This window comes from Solea senegalensis, linkage group LG21, assembly GCF_019176455.1.
Source record: "Solea senegalensis isolate Sse05_10M linkage group LG21, IFAPA_SoseM_1, whole genome shotgun sequence".
Lineage (NCBI taxonomy): Eukaryota > Metazoa > Chordata > Actinopteri > Pleuronectiformes > Soleidae > Solea > Solea senegalensis.
The window spans coordinates 6,090,154-6,113,714 of record NC_058040.1 but is presented as its reverse complement, the minus strand read 5'-3'; the positions used below and the strand labels follow the sequence as shown (position 1 = coordinate 6,113,714).

General features: G+C 39.1%; 3 protein-coding genes across 4 annotated transcripts; 2 read left to right on the top strand and 1 right to left on the bottom strand.

The window, feature by feature from the left end:
* Positions 1-997: 997 nt before the first annotated feature.
* lrrc8aa (leucine rich repeat containing 8 VRAC subunit Aa) lies at positions 998-13,191 on the top strand. The gene is made up of 3 exons (XM_044012663.1): positions 998-1,169; positions 5,306-7,430; positions 9,063-13,191. The coding sequence occupies exons 2-3, from the start codon at positions 5,316-5,318 to the stop codon at positions 9,336-9,338; spliced, it is 2,391 nt and encodes a 796-aa protein (XP_043868598.1). The 5' UTR covers positions 998-1,169; positions 5,306-5,315; the 3' UTR covers positions 9,339-13,191.
* A 908-nt stretch (positions 13,192-14,099) lies between these two features.
* Positions 14,100-19,849, top strand: phyhd1 (phytanoyl-CoA dioxygenase domain containing 1). 2 transcript variants are annotated; one of them, XM_044012570.1, is made up of 12 exons: positions 14,100-14,223; positions 15,812-15,970; positions 16,074-16,079; positions 16,290-16,365; positions 16,453-16,500; positions 16,569-16,624; positions 16,702-16,764; positions 17,133-17,154; positions 17,381-17,509; positions 17,630-17,746; positions 17,883-18,009; positions 19,174-19,849. In XM_044012570.1, exons 1-12 carry the CDS (start codon positions 14,191-14,193, stop codon positions 19,220-19,222), a joined length of 885 nt encoding a protein of 294 aa, XP_043868505.1. In that variant the 5' UTR covers positions 14,100-14,190; the 3' UTR covers positions 19,223-19,849. The 2 variants fall into 2 exon arrangements, with proteins under 2 accessions (XP_043868505.1, XP_043868506.1); XM_044012571.1 differs by lacking the exon at positions 16,074-16,079 and having other exon boundaries at positions 14,101-14,223.
* Positions 19,850-20,591: 742 nt separating this feature from the next.
* dolk (dolichol kinase) lies at positions 20,592-23,273 on the bottom strand. The gene is made up of 2 exons (XM_044012569.1): positions 23,156-23,273; positions 20,592-22,552 (listed from the first exon to the last, which is right to left on the bottom strand). Exon 2 carries the CDS (start codon positions 22,422-22,424, stop codon positions 20,853-20,855), a length of 1,572 nt encoding a protein of 523 aa, XP_043868504.1. The 5' UTR covers positions 22,425-22,552; positions 23,156-23,273; the 3' UTR covers positions 20,592-20,852.
* Between the last annotated feature and the right edge of the window lie 288 nt (positions 23,274-23,561).

The window sequence follows — 23,561 nt, the reverse complement described above, 5'->3', positions numbered from 1 at the left end:
AATATGCAATATATAAGTTTAATATGCAACAATAAAAGAAAACATATTTATGATGCAAAATTAATCTATTCATTTAAAAATAAAAACATATAGAAATGACTTGATAATGTTTGGAGGGCCACATGAAATCGATTGGAGGGCCACATGTGGCCCCCGGGCCACCACTTTGAGACCCCTGCTGTACAGTTTGGGTCAGTTTTAAAGTGTAAAGAGCTAACACATTTTTTATTTATTTATTTATATGTTTATTTCGGTCATGTCAGTTAGATCACTCATCATCACACATCATCTTAGTGTAGTTCACACAATACACATAACCGAAAGGGAAAGCGGGAGAAACAAATGCTTATCTAGTCCCGCCCCCATTACGCACAGAATACATATATTCATCGTACAATAACACTGCCTCTGTGGTGACTCTGCACACAGTTTTTGTCTACAGCATGTCTTCAGCCTTAGTTTGCCTTTTTCTCAAATATCATCCATTGCCAGAATTATATACATATTATTTATATATGTATTATTGTGTATTTATCTTCAATATAAGCTGCTATTAATATTTTGTTATTAATATTTTACAAACAAATTGGAGATGTAGGCTGCCTTGTTAGTAACAGACTGTCTCCATAATGTCGCACGTTGCAATGTTTTACAAAATACAACTAGAACAGTTTATTAGGTGTAATAGTATACACATGAAGTTAGTTGGTGTGAGAGACGGGGATACGGAGAACAGGGTTAGATGGAGGAGGTTGATTCGCTGTGGCGACCCCTGAAGGGAGCAGCTGAAAGGAGAAGAGGAAGAAGAAGGTGTAATGCGTAGTATACACATTACAACAACAATATACGTCAACAAAAAAAAGAAAAAACACGGAAAGCGAATTTTTATTTTATTAAAAGACTTTTGTATGATCTTTGCTTGTACTTCCGCCGTACCTTTATTTTGAATGGGCCTCTATGTTATGACTTCCGGCAGTCGCGTGCAACAGCTGTTGCGAGCTAACAGCGCCGCTCGGCTGCTGTTGCCGCTGTTGTGAGGTTTTTCTACACCGTCACTGTCGTACGGGGCTCCGGCCCGGGCTTTCACCGCCCCCAGCTGCTGAGAAACGGGAAAGAAATGTGTCACCCGTGTGCGAATGAGGCGACAGACACCAGCTACAATAAAATAGGTGGGTCTCTTTTCCATATATTGTCCTAATGTGTGTAACTAGCCAGTTAGCTGCGCGACTCAGCGTGTGATTCCAGTGCCGCAGCGTGCTAACCAAGCATCGGTATGAGACACCCGTTTCCCGTCGCCACTGGTCTGGCTGTTGTTGTGGGGAAGAGCAGTTCATTAAAGGTCGCGGTCAGCAGGTTTGAATAACATGTTTTACATTCATTGTCCAGGTTATTACAAAATTACAGTACAATAGTCACCATCAAATTTCGGCACCAATTAAAGGCCAGCAAGGTGTTCTGATATTATAACTGAAACGGAAAACACATTCAACAGTTGATTAGAACCCACGGTTTTTATTTATGAACTGTTAGACTGTTTCTTGGCACCTAAATCAATTAAGAAAAAAACAAAAAAAAATAACCTGTGGAATTTCCATTGTGGACAGGATTGTGTTTGTATAAGCTATTTTTGTATTATTATTATTAGAACGTGTATTGTTTCGAGTTCTTTTTTCTTTTCATCCTCAGTAAAATATAATTATCAATTTCATTTGAGAAACATTTAAAATGATTACTGTGATATTTGTGTAGATCTGTGAGGAATATAAATGTTCTCTTCAGTATGTAGAGTAAGATGTGTATCGATAAAGACAATAATTAATCTAAAATGATATTCACATTTTGGCTTTAACAAATATTAAATAAAAATAATCTCTGCAATTTGAAAATTACTGTAGGCTGTATTGCGATTTTGATAAAATTAATTGATAAATAGTTCAGCCCTCCTCTGGTCTGTCGTAAATTGTAATATAATACCCAATGTCATTTCCACTGTCAATTGAATATGACTCATTTATGAAAATAATTTTCAGTTAAACCTTATATGTAAGAGAATATCAATATATGGAAATATCACAATATTTCAATGTGATACTGCACTGATTTTTTTGAAGTACTGAATCATCTGATTTTTCACCTTCTTAAACATGAATCATTTCTGGATTATTTGCTGAGAGAGAGAGAGCGACAGAGAGAGAGAGAGAGAGAGAGAGAGCTAGAGAGAGAGAGAGAGAGAGAGAACGCTGCCTTCAAGGAAAAAAAGTTTTTTGTGAGCCAGAACCAGTTGGACCCGGTCATGACTGCCTTGTCTCCTTCATTGTCACAGTTTTCCCATTGCCAGTATTGGGCAGATGGGCTGATATATGAAGCAGTGATTACTCTGTTTAAATACAGATGGCCCACAGAAGGATTTTGTTTTCTTAGAATCGGAAATACATCCAATGATCGATCTAAGACAAAACCAACAAAAAGCAATTTCTCATATTGGAGAAGCTGAAATGTCATTGTTAAAAAGACTTTCTTTTCCATCGATGGACTTTTCAATGCAAAGTGATTAACAATTTCAGTGATCCCATCTTGTGATCCCAAATGTTTGAGATTTGATCAGATTTTTGTAGATTGCATTTTGTTGACACAATGGAGAGATCTTTAAATCAAGATTTTAACGTCTGAAAACTAGTGAACAAATTCCAAAATGCATTGTCCCTTCATGTCCCTTCAATCATGTGTGTACTATGTTTCATGTTTCAGGAAGAATATTAAGAGATTCCAGACACCAACATTTTAGATAACCCTTTACAGTAACAACATATTATTTATTAGTATGGAATATAATTATTGATTAAGTAAGATGTAATATACTTGGCATAATGGTCATGCCATCTCATTTAAAATGCAATTTCCAGCTTGACAATAGTAATGGTGTGATAAGGAGATAATTTACTATTACCATATAATGATTTCCATAGTAATATCCAGGGTAGTAGCTTGGTAATGATGATTGTCATAGGCTACTATTAGTTTAGTAAGTTCACATGAAAACTTAAGTGCATCAAAACTGGTAATCATCATTTTATGAAGTTAAAATGCATCCTCCTTTATATTCACCACACACCTTTCATTGTTATTACATGGTGGTTACTCTAGAACTATTGTTTTATAATATTAATATTCCCATATTATTCCTATTACAAATTATTATTATTATATAAAGTGTCTTTATCAGCGATAATGTTCACATCTTTGACATTTCCGTGAAGCTTCTTATTGGTTGGTTTAGTTTTCCTGGGACTATGTTGAATTCATTTGGTTTTTATTTTCTCATTAAGTTTCAATGAAGTCAACCTATATGCTGTAAAATAGAAGTACATGCCAGTTTTATGTTTTTCCTCCAATGTTCTGCTTGGCAACAGTCAAGGGACATTCGTGTCCTTGAGGAAAATTGTACTTGGCTTTGTTATATATTGGCTCTCACAGCAGCTAGGGTCACCTGCACCTCTCTCAGCCCCTGTGTCAGAGCCTGCTTGACAAAAAATCATCTACACAAAAGCTGCTTTGTTCAGGGAACAAACTCAGGAGAAATTAACTGTAGAAAAGCAGAAGCAGAACAGGAGAAAACTCACTTGAGTCACTAAATAATCCAGTCCTGGCCTTTTGAAATAAGTATTTTATTGTTGTGAACACTATATTTCCTTGATGCTGTCTGTGGTGGTGGGGAGAATGATTAGGTTGCTTTTAGTCATTGTGGGAAATGTCCTTAGTTAAAATTTTGTTGTAGAGGTTAGGTGGTTCGGGGAGGCGTGCAGTGTGAGTCATAAACGAGATAAACAGCTTGCAGTCAGGTTTTTTTTTCCCAAGGTAATTTTTGACCTTGATTATGTCACATGTTGAATTATATTATTATAATTGCAATTTATTTGACGTTGTCAGTCCAGTCAAATGACAAACCTCTTTGTTTTGGAATAGGAAACACACGTACCTATTCAGTTAATGTTGCATCTGTGTTTGACAATAGTTCAAATCAGCAGATTGTTGTATTATATGTATTTGAAACAATGATTTCCATATGTCAGTTTCAGTTTTAATATATACAATGTATCACTCATCTTTTGAGTTTTAATTCACCTATTGCCTCTATGTGCTCGTGTTTGTTCTAACATAGGAGGCACACAGTGATTGCACTGCCAGTTTCTGGATTGAACTGGATAAAACAATGCTTTTTTGTGACTACTTGACCAATTATCTCATCTTTTACTCTACCTGTATGACAGTTGACAGGTTTTTTTTTTACAGCAACCATGCTCAATCTTGAGTTCTAAGAGGAAACAAAAATCATTCAGTCATGATGATATTCAGATTAGCTCAGATATTTTCTCAGAATGATGCTGTTTATCTACAGAGCTTGTATTCCACATTGAAGCTTAGTTCAGGGTGAATTTTATGTGTGGCTCCATAGACGTATTTCTATTTGGTGATGTTTTTAAAGCGATGCTGTTTATGCTTGTTTAGATGCTTTTGTAGAGTCATGTCATGTTGCCATGTACAGTGTGGTCGATGTGCTTTTGCACAAATTCCACAGGTTTTTGTACAGGTTTTCTTGCATTACTTTAACAGTTGAAACAACTTGGATAGGAAATGCTGTTTGTGCATTATCATATGTATATCATCTTGCATTGCACATTTATTGTGTGGGAAATGAGGAAGTAGCCTATTTTTGGTTTGAGAGAGGCGTCATGGTCAGCAATCTGATATAATTTGGTGTCATTTCCATGTTGCTGAGAATTTAATTATTTTTTAGATGTCATCACATAACTATAAAGTTTTTTAAAAACATTTTTTAAACCATTAACATACTGTAGAATAAGCATTATTAAAATGTCTGCATGTTATGTATGTTTTCACACAAAAAAACGTGTGACAACTTGTGTGAACATCAAATTTGATTTGCCCACACTTTTATTTTTTATTTATTAAGATAGCAAACGAACTGTACACAATTACTGTGTTTTTAATGGCAAAGTTGCATTGTCCTTGTTGTGGAATAGCACAAAATTGGCAAACACCCATTTTTAGTTGGTTGGAGATGTTAATTCAACCCTTCCACTATAATAATTGTAATTGAGTTACGATACTGCAAATACTCTACTATTAGATCTTACATATCGGCATTTAGACTAACAGAGCCAGGGATCATACCCACAACCCTCAAGTTGAAAGACAACTACCACTGAGTTACCATCGCCCCAATGTCAATGTAACATGTCACCAACTAATTCCTAGTTTTTTGTTTGTTTTGCTGTCTTTTTAGATAAACCATCATGATTCCCATCACAGAGCTCCGGTACTTTGCTGACACCCAGCCAACGTACCGTATCTTGAAGCCATGGTGGGACGTTTTCACCGACTACATCTCGATCATCATGCTGATGATTGCAGTGTTTGGTGGTACACTGCAGGTCACACAGGACAAGATGATCTGCCTGCCTTGCAAATGGGTGGTCAACAAGTCATGCGAGACCATGCCCATCTCAAATATGACCACCCTCTATGCATCAGAACCAAAAGGCATTCAGTATGACCTTGACCGTCATCAGTATAATTATGTTGATGCTGTCTGCTACGAGACTGAGCTACACTGGTTTGCCAAATATTTCCCCTATCTGGTGCTACTTCACACCCTCATCTTCCTGGCCTCTAGCAACTTCTGGTTCAAGTTTCCCCGCACAAGCTCAAAACTGGAGCACTTTGTCTCCATCCTCCTCAAGTGCTTTGACTCCCCATGGACAACAAGGGCTTTGTCTGAGACTGTGGTGGAAGAGAGTGATCCTAAACCTCTTGGAAAAATGAACGGTTCAATGGATAAAAAAGCCTCTTGCGTGAGCGAGGATGTTGAGGCTAGTGTGCCAATGCTTCAACGAACAAAGTCCAGAATTGAACAAGGAATAGTCGATCGCTCTGAAACTGGGGTTCTAGATAAAAAAGAAGGGGAGCAGGCGAAGGCTCTTTTTGAGAAGGTGAAGAAGTTCAGGATCCACGTAGAGGAGGGTGATATAGTGTACCGTCTATACATACGTCAGACCATTATCAAAGTAATCAAGTTTCTACTCATTATTAGCTACACAGCCTACTATGTAGGTTACATCAGGTTCAGTGTAGTGTGCGCAGTGAACCTTCAGAAGCTAACAGGGTATAACACATTCTCTTGTGCCCACCCATTGGCAACACTTTTCAAAATTTTGGCCTATTTCTACATCAGCTTGGTAGTGGTTTATGGTTTAATCTCCATGTACACTCTGTGTTGGATGCTCAGCCGCTCCCTCAAAAGATACTCCTTCGAATCAATCCGGGAGGAGAGCAGCTATAGTGACATCCCTGACGTGAAGAACGACTTTGCCTTCATGTTACACATGATAGACCAATATGACCCTCTGTATTCCAAGCGCTTTGCTGTATTTCTGTCAGAGGTGAGTGAGAACAAGTTGAGGCAGCTGAACCTTAACAACGAGTGGACGTTGGAGAAGTTGAGGCAGCGCATCACCAAAAACTCTCAGGAAAAGCTGGAGCTACATCTGTTCATGCTCAGTGGGATCCCAGACACAGTATTTGATCTCATAGAGCTTGAAGTGCTTAAGCTGGAGCTCATCTCTGACGTAACTATACCACCAATCATTGCCCAGCTTTCCAACCTGAGAGAGATGTGGCTTTACCACACACCAGCTAAAATCGAGGCTCCAGCTCTGGCTTTTCTGAGGGAAAACCTGAAGTCACTCCATATCAAGTTCACTGACATCAAGGAGATCCCACTGTGGATCTACAGCCTGAAAAACCTCAGTGAGTTGCACTTAACTGGGAACCTGAGTGCAGAAAACAATCGTTACATTGTCATTGATGGGCTCAGAGAGCTCAAAAGGCTCAAAGTTCTCCGTCTGAAAAGTAACCTGACCAAGCTGCCACAGGTAGTGACAGATGTGGGCGTCCACCTCCAGAAGCTCTCCATCAATAATGAGGGTACCAAGCTTATGGTGCTCAACAGCCTGAAGAAAATGGTCAACCTGACAGAGCTTGAGCTTGTTCGTTGTGACCTTGAACGCATCCCCCACTCCATCTTTAGTCTGCACAATTTGCAGGAGATTGACCTGAAGGACAACAATCTGAAGACAATAGAAGAGATCATCAGCTTCCAGCACCTGCATCGGCTGGTGTGCCTCAAACTATGGTACAATCAGATCGCCTACATCCCCATTCAGATCGGAACGCTTACCAACCTGGAGAGGCTCTATTTAAACAGAAACAAGATTGAGAAAATCCCCAGCCAGCTTTTCTTCTGCCGCAAGCTGCGGTTCTTGGACCTGAGTCATAACAACCTAACCAACATCCATGCTGATGTTGGTTTCCTCCAGAACCTGCAGTACTTTGCTGTGACAGCAAACAGGGTAAGAATTAAAAATACTTCCTTAAATCTGTTCACTGCATGTGTTAATATTACAAGGTTCATACAGGGGCTTCATATTGTTAAATGCTTGAATTTTAATGATGTAATCAAGATCATCATCATCATTGATGAAATCAATGATGTTTGAAAAGGCCTTGGATATTGAAAATGCTTAAGATAGTATCTATATTATATAGCATAACACTACCCCTTTTAATGTGATCTAATCGTTTTGAGTACGCATGTATTCATATGAATATTTGTAATTTAAAGTGCTTGAAATGTGCTTGAATTTACCTTAACCTTAACTCTGACACTAGTGAAAGTTTGTCTCACTTTCCGTCTCCACCCAACTCTCTTTAGTATGTGTGAATAAGATTAGATCAACAGCCAGATGAGGTGTTTACAAAGGTCAGCAGTTGTAAATGTTGAGGTAGTTCTGGATTGGAAACTATTGCTTTTAAGATAACCAGATAATAAGTGACACTATGGCACCTTTGCTGGACAGATATGTTATTTATTATTTCCCTTTTTACAAGATTTTTGATACATTTCATGCAGAGATATGATTAGAGTTCAGGTGACAACAATAATTTGAAAACACTGAAATCATCTTGGTATATTTCTCTGCTTTTCAGTGAAACAAAGTGGCGTGTTGTAGACCCAGTCCACTTGTGTGCACAGAAGTCAAATTATGAATAAACAGCTAACATGTTCAAAGTTTTTACTGCCAGTCTCTTTTCCTTTCTTCTTTTATGCCAATAAACAGAAAATAACTATGTTCAATGTGTGCAAGTATGCTTTAAACTCTCATTGTTTCCGAGTCCAAAATAAGATTGAGCATGATGTAATACAAACTCTCCTCTTTGGAAGAGAAGATGATTATTTCTGTCTCTTACTGCCACTTCTTGAGAAGTAAACTGTTTATTTCAGTTGCAAAACTCAAGTTTTTTAAAGGCCGTTCAACCCACACTGCTGTGAGGTGAAGTAGACTATATGAGTTTTAACGTAAGAGACATATTATGAATATTAAACTTGATGTTGTTATTTGTGTTACTACATTTGATACTTTATTTTTTGCTTGTTTTTAATGTATCAGTCTCGGGTAGATGCATGCATCTAAAATCATGTGTTTTCAGTAAAGGCTCCTGCCAGTTTATTGCATTTCCTCATGTGGTTGCATACTGAAATTAGGTTTGTGTGCAGCTAAAAATAGCCGTAGTAAAAGGGAAATTTCAAAGTCTCTTTTGCTTACATTCTCTCTGTTGGCACTCTCGCAATTCGAATGAATTGTGAGTATCTTTGTAGTACAAAGGCTTTGGCTGGCTGTTGATTTGTAATTGTTGAGACTTTTAAGACTTGGGGTTTTTGTCCTGACTCTTTAACTTTAAAACCTGATAAAATCTTTGGAACTGCCCAGTCTTATTTTGATGTGTTTCCTTTTCTGAAGCCTGGCTTGTGTGTTGTTTAAACTAATTCATATAAGAATGTCTTAAAAGCTGTATGTTTTCTATGAATGACCTTTGCTCATATCTCATATCCCTGACCATGACATGTGGATTAAAAATTCAACAACTCAGCCTGTTTGGTGACTTGTAACTTAATATTCTGCCTCTTGTCCATTCCACCTCAGATTGAGACTTTGCCCCCAGAGCTCTTCCAGTGTAAGAAGCTGCGTACTCTGAATCTGGGTAACAACTGCCTCCAGACGCTGCCTTCGCGCTTTGGAGAGCTCACAGGGTTGACCCAGCTAGAGCTGAGAGGGAACCGTCTGGAGTGTCTCCCGGTGGAGCTCGGTGAGTGTCGACTGTTGAAGAGGAGTGCACTGGTGGTGGAAGAGGACGTGTTCAACACGCTGCCATCAGAAGTCAAAGAACAGCTTTGGAGGGCGGATAAGGAGCAAGCTTGAGCCAAATCCTTGGTGGTGAGAGATCAGAGAAAAAAACAAGCAGTGATTGTTCTTGTTTACGAAAGAGACGCAAACCTCTGTTTGTGATGAGGCTTTCCTAACAGGGTCTGTGAAAACATGGACGTCACATTTCAAGAATTTCAATGATAACTTGGTTTAGAACTATGTTTTTTCTGTCATTTCATCCCACAGGGATGCAAGCAGGTGACATCTAATATGCATGCCACAGGACCTGTCAAAAGCAAACCCGTTTATTGGAAAGGGCGTAAAAAAACTGAAACACTTTGCACGATTGAGGCTGACCAGTAAGCTAAACATGCTTACGTCACCTCTTTGCAGTGGCATACACGCACAAATGTAACTCAGAGCAGTGTTGCCTGCCGTTCCTTTTGCCTTGAGCCTCAAAATGTAACTTTTTTTACAATTACATTTGCAGTTGTGGTGCAGTGTGACTTAGAATGCTAGCAGAATCAAAATTACAGTGCATCTGACAACCAATTTGGTGAGCCACAAAGGTCTGCCTCTTTGGTTTTCAGGCTCCTCTCCTGTACATTCAACATGCTTTCGGTGCGAGATTTTACATGAATGGAGTGACTCCGTGAGGAAGATCAGGAGATAATCCTGTACATGATCTCACAGCTTAGGCCTTAACTTAATGAAACAACATCAAAGAATAACTGTTCAGCAAAAAAGTAAAGGGAACACATTTTACAGTACACTGTCTGAATAGACTGCAGTTGTTGTAGTTATAATGTCAGCCTGTTATGTTGGAAGTTGTGGAGTTATGGTGAAGAAATGCATCATTCTTCTTGGACTTTATTTTGCTTATGAAAACATCGCATCCTTTGCATGGCGAAACATTGCAGACATTACTGGTGTATCTTAAGGTTATGAGAGATGTGTTTTTATATGGGTGGTTATATGGGTGGATTTGACTCCACTATACATAATTGTTTGTTTTAAAATGCTACCACAACCTGGTATCATATCTCTGTATGCGAGTCAGGCCACAGAGTGATTGGAAATTCCAGGCAGTGATTAAATGCCTTCAGTTCAGAATTACTATTATTATTATTCTAATTATTATTATCATTATTATTATTGTTGTTGTTGTTGTTCATTTTTTATCACTCAGTCACCACAGCACTCCAGAATAAGAACACATGGAAAGGTTATGGGATGTATACTTGTAGTGCAAGATCCTGTGACCTTTGTTCAATTGAAGGCACGTTGCTTCGCTGATGAGATTAAAATTACACAATGTCCTGTTGCTCACACATTCAGACAACACAGAAGTCATTCTTAGTTATTTTCCAATTCTGTTATGCGTAATTGCACAAGCAAGTCAATAAAAATACAGAAATCAAGGCACATGTAATGCCTTGTATAATTTTTAATCATGAGTCCCGTGAGAAAGGATCATTGCTTATATGGCACTACAGAGAGGATGAGCTGAAGATGTAAGACAAGAGAGACTTTACTCTCTGCCAGGTACTGCCAGTCTGAAAATGAAATTATTTATTATGCCTGGTTTATTCCAGGAAAAATTGAACTTTTAACCGAACTTTGATTAATCGCTGAATAACAAAATAAGGGAATTGCAGAGTGAACGAAACAGGTTTTAGTGACCTACACAAGGGAAACATTTATTTGTAGAGAAAGAGAGTATGCAGAGTATGTGATTTCATGGTGCATGGTGCAAATCAGTGCAAACACTGCTTTGTTTGCTTGAAACACTTTTCTTTGGCTTTGGATTTAATAGCATAACTTAGCGTATATCTGCTAGGTTAAACCCATCCAGGCATCTCTAATATGGCCTTACCTTTAACAAGCAGTATGCCCTGTTAATGATCACAAACATGTTATTTCATGTAAAATGTATAGCTGAAATGTCTAACATCTTTGTTTCCTGTATATCAGTTAGTGCTCTTATTGTTATCAGCCTTTTTCCCTTCTCCATCTTTTATTTTTATTTTTATTTTTTTATTTTAGCCGTTGAGTAGTTTCATTGTAATAATACAACCGCACCTTTGTTCACCATGGGTTTTGTTGCACTGAGGCCTTAGTTGAATCCAAATGTCCTTCTAGGAGTCACATGTTAATTGCTCCCTTGCTGTCTGAAAGTACAGTCCTGTGTTGTCTTCATGTGTTCATTAGCAACCAGTTTTAAAGGTCAGAGATGCAGTCAAGTCCAAAAAAGGAACAGATGACACCAAGGAAGGCAGTAATGCCATGCACATGTGACATATTTACACATTAGTTTTGAAGTAGCATGTCCACCTCAGTATCTTGGCTCTGGTTAAATTTTTATGGTGCTAAGTGATAGCAAGATTATTTCTTTTCCATTTTACATACAGTAGCAACAAATAGTGTCCTTTTACCAGCTTGATGCATATAGTAATTTAGTTACTAGTCCATAAAACTGCATATAAGACATTATATTGCAGTGTCATAGTTCACTGTAGTGGTGCAGTGCAGCTGAAACTAAAAACCTCCCTGTTGCTTTGGGCTCTTCAGCCATAACTTGCTAGTCATGTTGTTAGAAGTTCAACAGTCTTGCACAAAATTACTTTTTTTATGGTTGTGGTTTATTGAGAAGATGTTCTGACATGTAGTGCATGTGTCCAGCCCTAAATTAATTCAGGTGTACCTGAGTACTCTTGAACTTCAGGGAAGCCATTTGAGTCTTTCTCAGGGCGTCACTGGGAGCTTTTTCACGCCGTATCAGAGTTGTTGGATTTGCTAAAAATGTTCGTGAACAACTGCACTAGTTTTTTGTCAAAGTTTGGATTTGTATCCACAAATATTGTTTTTTCTGACCTCCAGACGAATGACAACAGTAATGTCAAGATTCTTCCCTTTGAGTCATGTGTTGAGTTAACCTTACCCCCATTCCATTTCCTGTGAGTCAGTGTGACTGTGTGAAATGAGCTCAGTCAGCCTTAAAGGGAGGACATTTGTGACTAATGAAATGCCCCATGGTAACAAACAGCTCTTGCTTGTGATTAGTTATCATGTCTAATGTTATCACCTTTAAAAGCCACAGTCGACATATTTAAAATTAGTTTTCTGCTTGCATTTGCATTCTTTGTTAATATTTAAATGTATGTTTCAGTCTGAAATATAGCGGAGTGTCTGTTTGTATAGGTATGCCTTAAGTAGTGTAGTTGTTGTGAAGCAGAGTTATTGATCAGTTTATTCTTACAAGTAATTACCAGTTTTTGTCCCCAAAAACAAGACAGTGTTCCACAAATGCACAGAACCAACACTTGACAATCTTTCATTGTACATAACCGTACACAGCATCTGTTAATGTTTAATATTCCCTGAACCACTTATATAATCGTGTCACATACCATTTCACAAGAAAATCAAACAATCCCACTCAAATAACTGCCATGGTTGCATTGACATCTTTTCTCTATTTATGTATGAAAAATTAAAAAAAATGTTTTTGTTATGATTGTATGTACTGTGTATGGCATTTGTCTGTGTTCTGAAGCCCGTAGATCAGGGCTATAAGAAGTGTTGGTTGATTTCCTTATCTGGTGTCCTGTTCATTTCATTTTGCAGCATGAATTTGTTGATGCTGAACTTATGTGCATTAAAGCCATACTAGAGCTGCCCACATACACCCAGCCACAGTCATTGCTGAATATAAGCCTGAACGCTGAATCACATGACACATATATGACAAGGCCTTGATGAATTTATCGTTGCCAAGTGGACTGGACATTGGCTTTTGAAGCTCGATGTCTATTTCAATGAAGAACTAAACTTTGATTTCCTAATGTTCAAACCCTACTTTTGTACCATTCTGACACATAATAATAAAAGTAACACTTAACACGAAGCTCTGTCACAAAGAATATGTTATTTAATCGTCTGTTAAGTGTCTTCTTTCAGAAGGGATTCCTGAGCACTGTTGGGGATTTTGTTGAGAAGCTTTTTATAAGATGTTGGCACATGTGGCTAAAATAGTTTTTTTTTTAGTGACGTTTATAGAACATCATTGTATGGATCACAAATCCATAGAACTCCATATTTACAATAACCTACCATTTGATTTTTGGTCACCTTTTAATGAAGGCATCTGCTTTAACGTCTTTGCTACGTCCCTAATGAAGGATGAGTATTTGGAAGGAGATCTTTTGTACCAGTAGTTTTGTATTTTTAATTTTTTTTACAATTTATTCTGTGTTTATTTTTTCAGTGGATCAGAACAACTCATTGCTGTTTGCTAGGCACAAACACAAGGGAAATCAAACAAGCCAAAAACACGATTTCTCAAATTACAGACACTACCTACTGTGCAGGGCCTTTCTGCATGGAGTTTGCATGTTTGTATGTGTGGGTTTTCTCCTGGTTCTCCGGTTTCCTCCTACAGTCCAAAATTATGCAGATTTGTGGATTAGGCAAATTGGACTCTAAATTGTGTGATTGTGAGAGTGGATGGTTGTTTGTCTCTATGTGGCAGAAGATGGATGGATGGATGGACCTACTGTGCATTTAAATACAGTGATTAATAAAAAAAAAAACAAAGTATCAATCTGTCCATCTACCTTTCTATAGCTCAGTCCTTAATAATATGTTTATATGTAAATGCAGTTCAGTATTTAAATTACGTTGTATTGGGAATATTCCCTCATTACATCCTGGTTTACGCAACTACACAAAACATCCACAAGATGGCGCTGCGGGCCGTTTAATTTACGTCCAAGCTCCGAGTAGGGTCTCTGTTTGGTTCCACCTTAATCGACTTAGACAAGTCACGTGACGCGGTATCAGGGCGTCTGCAGGCTGGAAGTTCAGCTCAGTGTTGCTCGGACACGGATCACAGACTGACTTCAGCATGGATTTCATGACAGATCGTGATGTGCAAAAGGTGAGCGTTGCCTTATATTGAAAAAACAGCGGTAACGTATGAGGTATGAGGTAAAGTATGTGAGACAGTGTCACGTTTTTCGTCGCGTGTCCCCAGCTTCGCGTGTTGTTTATGTTCTTGCAGTGTGCGCACACTGTAGCCAAACATGCAAATTTACTCTGTTGTGAAAATCCGCACATCTGCCTTTTTAAAAGTACATTTAAACACTATTACAATTTAAAAAAGGTTGTATTATATAATACAGTAATTTAAATGAGATATGCAGTTATTATTATATATTATATTATATATGCAACAGATAAAAAGAAAACATTAGCATACATATGATATTTCACACACTTAACATTATCACTTAGGAGTAAACTGAAGCATAGTTAAGAAGGCAAACACTATTACATTTTAGTTGAAATTGAACAACATTCATTGGTGTTGTATTCAAATTGTATTGCAGCTGGATGTCTGTCACCTCGCCTTTCCCTTCCAAGGGTGTTGCACAACCTATGTAACCCTCAGTTAAACTGGAAAGATTCTAAGATTCTCCTTTGCAGGCTTTTTGTGTGAAGGTTCTCAGTCGTCCAGGTCATTAGATACCTTTTAAATACCTGCTTCAACTCAACTTGACTAAGTCCAGTTGTCTACAGGTAAGTGCAGAAGAAAATAGTTTGCTATTCTAAACAAATGATCTTCCAAAGTGGTGGCATCTATATAACTGACTATAAAACACATATTATGGGGTAATTACAACAACAATTCAAATAAAATCAGGTGATTTTACACAAGTATAATTACCCTTTCTTCTGCCATGAATAGACGAAGAAGAAGATACACAATTTGGAATCATCAGTTCCCTAGTTTAACAGTGAACCTCGCATGACATTTCTATTGCTTCACAACCTTCCTAAATTATACTTTCCTTCTATCCTTTTTTTATATATATATATATATATATTATTACATGAATATAGACAGAGACACAACCAGGAAATGCCAATATCAACTGAGTCTGTAGCAATTGAATTAATAAATAAAGCCTTTTAAAAAGATGTCATTTACAGGCAAAAAATACTATATTTAATTTGTGCCTGAACAGATTTATAACTAATACTAAACCATTGACCATTGTCTCATACAGTTACTAATGCAGTTTTGCCTGCTGGTCGGAGGAAAGGACACTGGTTTTGTCTTTTCACCACCTCTCCAGCCAAGTGTATAACTTTTCTATGTAAACAAATGTCAGAAACAGTTGCATTCAAACCAGTTAATTCAATGCCGATCAACTCTGTGTTTCTTCGTATAGCTGTGTTGTTCTGTGTGTTTGTGTCTCTGGTGACACAAAGTGATGGGTTTTTACATCACAACTGATGGAAGTAACAACCCCAGTTCTCTAAAACGTGATCAGGGAGCACATGATTGCTGTATTCAGAGCACACATTTTCAATAAAGCACGAGAAACCAAATAGTGATCACATTTGTGAAGTCCTAGTAAGCGTCCATGTAAAGTAAAATCCACTTCTGAAACTTTTTATGGGCTTGTCTTTGTGTTTTCAGTAGTATCTTGTTTAAACCACCCTTTCCCCCCCCGTGACAGTACTTAGAGGACGGGTATGTGGTTCTGGACGGGCTGCTGACCTCTCAGGAGTGTGATGAACTGAGACAGAGGATGACGGAGATTGTGGACCAGATGGACGTCCCGCAGCACTGCCGCATCACCTTCTCTACCTATCATGAAGAACAGCTCCAAAAACAGGTGACCCAGTTTAACCATAGTCAGTGGGATAAAACTTGAACATTGTCTGCAGCTGATTTAACAGTATTTCTTTCACATGCTTCTCACCACATTGCACTTAAAGATGCAGGTATGGTTATTTTTGATATTACTTAAAAGTAGAAAGGCTGTGTATGTGTTAAGCTCTAAACTGTAGTGTTAATACATTATCTGTCAGCTGATGATCCCCTCGACCTAAGACGTGCTTCCTGTTATGTCAACAATCTAGTCAGTAGTTCTGTGCACGTGTGTGTGCAATGTCTGATTGCTTACAGACTAATGTTGACCCTTTGACCTGCAGGGAAATGCTGACTATTTTATCACCAGTGGTGATAAGATACGTTTTTTCTTTGAAAAAGGAGTTTTTGATGACAAAGGTGAGCTCTTGTAAATTTAAACTCTATAACTGTTTTTTAAATAGTCAATGCCAGATTAGTTTCAGTCAAGCTTTTCTTGGTTTGCAGGGGAGTTCATCGTACCAAAACAGCAGTCACTGAACAAAGTTGGTCATGGTAAGCTTTTCTAATGGCAACATGAGTTTCCCAAAAGTCCCTGACTAATCCAGGTTGTCTTCATGCAGCGCTACATGCCTATGAGCCGTTTTTCAAAAAGGTTACACATTCACCCAAAGTTCAGGTGAGTACACTGTTTGAACAAATGATGCATGAGAGCAAAGTGACAGAATAACCAACTTCTCCACTGTTGTCTTATAGGGCATATCTATGAAGCTGGGCCTCATAAGTCCTGTCATACTCCAAAGCATGTACATTTTCAAGGTAAATCATTGACGGCCTACCTATATACCTCTTTACCTATCGATCTCTTTACCTACCTACCTACCTGTATTCCTACCTACTTATTCACACATCCCCATCTATCTATTTACCTACCTTCCTAATTTCTTTCCTCCCTTCTTATCTACCTTCCTACTCCCTGCCTTCTTAATTTCCTAATTATATAAAATCTATTTAATATTGCCAATCATACCACAATTTCAGTCAAAATAATAGCAATTAGATATTTATTCAATTTGTTCAGCCCTACCACCTACCTTCTAACCTAATGTCACATGATATAAATTGGAGAAAAAGAGTTAATGAATTAATCGATTAAGATGTCATTTTTCATTCTCTCTCCTTTCCAGCAACCGGGCATTGGTGGGGAAGGTAAAATAAAAATGTTTTTATTTGTCTTTATTTTTGTATATTTTAATATATACATTATTCTTGTACATGGTGCTGTTTTTGTTGTGATTTTCCTTCCCTGCCTTTGCAACAATGTACAGTATATTACATTAAGATGATTCGATGAGCTACTGTGTTATTTCCATACTGTGTTATTTCCATGACGCTTGTAAGTGTGTAGTAGATTCTTGTTTTCTATTCTTCTCAGTGACACCTCATCAAGATGCCACATTTCTGTACACGGAGCCTCTGGGCAGAGTTACAGGGATGTGGATTGCTCTGGAAGATGCCACTGTGAACAATGGCTGTCTGTGGTTTATCCCGGGCTCACAACACAGTAAGATCTCATTTTATCATAAAATATCTTACTCTGTAGCCTCTAAAGTAACCACTACGTTCATAACCTGGTATGATGTTGTGCTTTTAATATTATGAAACTTCGGTCTCCTTCCCTCAGGTGGTATTTCTCGCCGTATGGTGCGGACTCCAGAGGGCACGTTTCCCCTCACAGACTTCACTGGAAGAGAGAAGGTGTACGACGATGAGAAGTTCATAGCAGCGCCGGTTAAAAAAGGTAACTGGCTGTGTGTTCAAATCCACAAATGATTGAGGACATCATATTTTTGGTATCCAACGCCTAATAAAACTGTCACAGTGGGAGGGAGAGCAGCTACACATCCCAGCCCGCTCAGTAACCTCTCTGTGATCAGGTGGCGTGGTCCTGATCCACGGCGAGGTGGTGCATCGAAGTGCTGAAAACAAATCGGATGACTCTCGCCATGTCTATACATTCCACCTCATGGAATCCCAGGACACCCAGTGGAGCCCTGACAACTGGTGAGAGTGGATTAAGTGTTGGTGTGTCTCCAGCAGAAGGATTGTCGCAGTCAGCATGTTTGCAAAAGAAATGAATCAACCATCCATCCATTATCTACCGCTTTATCCTCCACCGGAGGGTCGCGGGGGGTGCTGTGCCAATCTCAGCTCACATAGGGCGATAGGCAGGGTACTCCCTGGACAGTAGAAATGGATCAAATATGTTAAAATAATGTACAGTAAATGGAAAATACTCGAGTCTTGTTGGAGCAATATGTTAATTCAACATACTGAGTGGTTTTACTGCTACATGTACAGACCTTTTAGTTCTGGTGTGACCAGTAGCAAATATTGGCCTTTGTTAGCTGAGCCTTTATGAACCTATAACTGCTCATGCTGCTGTTACACTGCATATTTATGATATTGGGCATCTCACAGATGTACAATTCGATGGTTTTATCGCAAAAGTAAACAAAAACAGTCATCAAAGTGAGTCTTGGCACTTTTGGCTGCCTATTGATAGTGTCTTTAACTGTGAACTGAGATAATGTAGTTAAGTAAATCCTTGAAAATGCTTGAATATTTATGTGCAGTTTTAAAGGTTTAAAAAAAAATGCTTGTTTGCTTATTATGTGTACTAAAACAACTGGTTGTAAATCTTAAAACTGCTCTAAAGGGACCTTGCAACAGCAACAGTGACTGTGACTATTATAAACCATGTTTTTGGTTGTTTAGACCATGATGCCATTTATTTTTAAAATGACTTGAGGAAGTAAAATAATCTTTACACATAATAATAAGTATATTAAGTATACTAAAATGTAGTTTAATCTTTGATATACTAAAATACATACTGTCTCAATCAGGTGCTAATGTAAACAGCTTTTATTTGCTGTAAATGTTATTCCTGTTCATAGAGGACACTAAGACATCGATTTCTAAAGTGTTTCAGTCATTCATAAAATTCAATTCCTAAAAAAGTGCAACGGTAGAAGCTATTGATTGATTTCTTTTACTCAGACTGTTAGATTTGGATGAACTTCTTGCTTGACCTAATGTGCAAAATGAGGACTGTGGATTGGATAAATAATTGCAGCAAGTAGACTTACTAAAGGCAAGCCTAAGAGAAAGATGATCATAGTCTATAACTCATCTCTGATGTGTCCATGTCTTTGTTGCTTAAAGGTTGCAGCCGACGGATGAGCTTCCTTTCCCATCTCTCTACACTAAGTGAAGGACTGACAATCACAAGACCCTGTGTTTCCTGAAGGACCAATCATTTTGTATGGACCGTTTTAACCATAGCAAATGACTTTCTTATCTTAAATGTTCTTGCTAAATGTAGACTAATTGGTATGGAGTATGAAATTTATTATAATTTTTACTTTTTGACCAACATTTCCTTGGACACTTAATACAACTGATACTTTTATTCAGTCTCCTCATCAACATTGTCACCAACCAGCATAATTCTTGTTCAAAACAAGATGGCAGATCCCTATGTCTGTAAAAAAAAAAACATAATGTTTTTTTTTTTTACAGACAAACAGTGAGCATTTCTATTTTCAAGTTTGATTTTAAGACATAGCATTAATGGAGAGGAAATCAACTCAAAAGTATAAAGGTTTTTACACCGCAGCATTCAAAATCATTTTGTTGACTTTGAAATCAAATCTTCTCGGTCCACAAATGAGCATTAAAACAAACAGTCGGAGGGATATCAGTTTTATCCTTCTCTTCAGGTGCACTCAACATGCAGTATTACATTTTTAAAAATGCAAGGATGATGTCAAAAACAACATGTGTAGAGAATCATGCAAATAAATAAGTCATCACAACATTAAAAACACCAGGGAACTTCTACAGATGAATGTAAACAAAAGGCTGAACGTCGTCTCAGAATGTGAGATCACATCTGATGACATTTGATATTTCTGTGAAGTGAACATTAAATTATAACTTCAGGGTTAATTAATGCTAGACAAGGAAAGGCCCATGTTCATCAGTATGGCCTACAAACATATCTACAAGGTCAAAAGAATGTGGTGTAAAAAGGCTCAGTATCACAAGGAAATGTAAATATCAGGTTCACTTTTAAAGGGTCCCATCAAACAACTGTAATAACTTAATATTAAGCAAAGTCATTTTACCAGACAAAAATATACTGTATAGCTTTGTACATGTTACAGTACTGGATTTTACGTTAGTGTCATGCAGGAGCATAGTAAGATTCTGCCATATTCATGTCTAAACCAGCCCTTACAAACAGGAGTTGAGAAGGGCTGCCATGCTTTTTTCATCTAGAGCGCCTATACTAGTCATAATGTCTGATAGAAAATTTACTTCTTAAGGCAAATGTTTTTATCAGTAAGTCCTTCATTGTATTGCCATCATCAAAATCATAACATTCTAATCATGAAAAAGGTTGATTAGGAAAAAGACAATAAGATAAATCAATAATGTTCTTCAAAGGCAATACAAGGCATGTATTCATTTGCAGGGCAGGGACGAGATGGGAGAACCCGATCCATATGTGCCTTTAAGCAGCATCTATAATGTCCACAGTTCACTGTGCTTCTCCCAATGGATTAAACTGAATCTGCTTTTGCATAAATCAAGAATCTTTATTGTTGATTCTCTCGAGGGTCAAGAGAACGACACACACAGGAACCATTCACCACTGCTGCCACTGAGATCTTTAACTTCTTCGGGACAAATTCTGAAAGTCTACTGATTCTTAAAAGGGACATCTATCCCTTTGAAAATCATGATTTTTTTGTATTTCTAAAACATATTTTGTTGCTTTTCCCTAGAAAGGGTTGGGGTGGGGGTTTAATGTGCGAGTATTTGGGACGTCTGTCCATTCAAAGCAGCAGCAGGATGTAGAGGTAGAGTGGAAGGAGGAGATTGTCTATTTGGGAGGTGTAGGCTTCCAGCATGGCCACCAGAGTGATGGAGCCAACAATCCATGAATAGGTGGAGTTCAGGTTAATACTTCCATCAAAGATGAGAAAGATGGCAACAGCAATTATTTGGGCGAACACAGATGTTGCAGTCCCCTCCATTGTTTTCTTAGTGCCAGGCCAACGGATTTCCCCCATGGTGCTGCCAAACACAGACGCCACAGTGTCTCCAACGCCCACAGCCAGCACACCTGCATAAGGCACCAGGCCTCCCGCACCAATAAGTATCCCCTTAGGCACACAGGGCCCAGGGAACAGCCATATTGGCAGTGACATGCCCAGCAGCAGATAGACATGGGTCAGGATGAGAGGCCCAGAATCACGTTCATCCAGGAACAGGGTGAGCAGCTGTCTGAGCAGCTGACCCAGCGGCCGGATCCGAAAGTAACGCACGTACTCGAGGAACAAGAAAACTGCCAAACAACCCACGGATGCCACATGAAGCAGTTGCCTGTCATATATCAGCCCTGGAACAAAAGTGGCCACTACAATCAGATGAAAGTACTTTCGGACAACAGTCGAGGCTTGGTGCTTCTTGGACCCAGACTGACGTTGGTAGTTCTGGTGCAACACAACACAGGTGGCTAAAACGACCAGAAAGACCCAGTACCCCAACAAACAGAGTCTTCTGTCATTTAATGTTAAAAAGTCCAGCAGCCACATGATGGGGTGCCGGCCGATGAACAGGGAGAGCCATGGCATGAGGATTCCCAGACCCAGAACTGCTGTCATCATGTGAAAGAAGAGCGATGACACCCAGGTCTCTGACTCCATGAAGCAAAAGAGCAGGGCAAAGAAAACGCCTAAAAGCAGTGAGCCGACCACGACCACAGGCAGGAAGTAGTTCACTGGATCTCCTTTGACTTCTGCCAGATTCAGCGAGCGCTTGATGAGCTGGTTCACGATGAAACTGATTCCACCAACGATGAGAAGCGCCTCTCCGGGTGTGAAGCAGCGAGGCAGCAGATAAAGCACGATCAGGCTGAGATAGACGAAGATCAAAAGTACCTCTAAGACCTCGATGACCTCAGACACAGTCAGCGTCTGTTTGGTTGTGTAAAGAATTGCACTGCCCGACATGCCTGCTATCACACAGGTGTTTGTAGGCACAGGTCTTGTGATGCCGAGTGCAATCAGAGACAGAAACAGAGCCAACATCATGCCGGTGATGGTGACAACCATGGAGAAGCGCTCAAAGTAGACATTCCCTGAAGCAGAGCACTTTTCCTTCAGTGCTAGCCCGAGCAAGGGCATCACCATAGAGGCCGGGACGATGCCGCTATTTGCCGCTGGACGAAACTGGAACACGGCCCCCCCTGACTTGAGCAGACGGTCCCATTTGTGCTGCACGTAGAAAGCCTGGATGACAAGGGCTATGCTGCACCAAGAGTGCTGGTTCCAGACGGCCATGTGAACACAGAGCACCATGGCTAGAACGATGGCGGACTCCACAAGCGCCGGGTTGATCAGCATGGCTGCAGGGTGGAGGGCTTGACGGGGAGGGAGGAGAATCGATCTGAACAGATGGTCAGCAACAATAAAGGCCCCTCTTCTGTCAGTTCCTCTCTCTGGCACACTTCATAGTTCGGCAGGCACTCTTCCTGATGACGCAAAGAAAGAGGACGAGACATTCAATCAGTCAGGTTTTTCAGAGGAAAGGGTGAATCAGCATGACAACAGAAAAATGAAAACCATCTTAGCATTTATTTATTTCTAATCCAGTAAATGTGACAGTCGGTGTAATGCACATCGAGTCCCTGAAACATCTTCACTCACCACAGCAGTGAACCTTGACCACGCTTTTATCAGCTTTCTGTAATGAACTCTGTCCACAGTGAACATTTACCCACTGTGATCTCTTTCTGCATCGGCTGCAACCTTGTTTTCCCTCGTGTGTGTGTGTGTGTGTGTGTGTAGGGGGGGTGACTTTCAGCTGGCAGCTGTGCTAACAGCAGGCTAGCACATCCGAATGATGCAGATAGAAAAAGGAAAGGACTGAAAAAAAAACCCTGTCGTTTATAGCAAACACTGAGCTAATGCTGCTAAAAGAGAAACTAGTCCCAGTGCAGAGCGGTGACGGATGCTGCAGCAGCAGAAACGGTCAACATCGAGCTAACGGTAAAAATACAGCTACAGTCTCGCAGCGAATGACGTCAAGTAAAGCCAAAGAGCTCCGAGTGGAGACAAAAGACAAATATACCCACCACACACGAGCAGCGATGTCTGGACGAAGCTGGAAGGCGATGTTATAGATTTATTTCCCTTTGTCAGCTGTCGCTTCTTTCACACCCTGTAGGACGGAGCCATATTTGACAGCCGGGTCACGTGACACAGAAGAACGTCTTAAAGGTCCAGTGTGACTTCGCAGGGTTAAGTATGTTTGCACAAGCATGTAATCACATAAGAGTTAAAATAAATAAATGTATTTATTTTTCACACACAGCACACATTTATATACAGTATTAACAACAACAATGGCCGTTCTGATTCAGTTCATAAGTTTAAAATCACATACATTTATTGTGGTTACATCATAGGTGCCTGTGTTATGCATTTGCATACATATCATAAAATATCATTATTATTATTAATAATAATAATAATAATAAT

Excerpts from the sequence above, each read along its gene's own strand:
- lrrc8aa (XM_044012663.1), top strand. The coding sequence starts at position 5,316 with ATGATTCCCATCACAGAGCTCCGGTACTTTGCTGACACCCAGCCAACG. Across the intron at positions 7,431-9,062 it reads TTGCTGTGACAGCAAACAGG|ATTGAGACTTTGCCCCCAGA; the intron begins GTAAGAATTAAA and ends ATTCCACCTCAG.
- phyhd1 (XM_044012570.1), top strand. The coding sequence starts at position 14,191 with ATGGATTTCATGACAGATCGTGATGTGCAAAAG. Across the intron at positions 16,366-16,452 it reads AGGAGTTTTTGATGACAAAG|GGGAGTTCATCGTACCAAAA; the intron begins GTGAGCTCTTGT and ends CTTGGTTTGCAG. Across the intron at positions 18,010-19,173 it reads CAGTGGAGCCCTGACAACTG|GTTGCAGCCGACGGATGAGC; the intron begins GTGAGAGTGGAT and ends TGTTGCTTAAAG.
- dolk (XM_044012569.1), bottom strand. The coding sequence starts at position 22,424 with ATGCTGATCAACCCGGCGCTTGTGGAGTCCGCCATCGTTCTAGCCATG.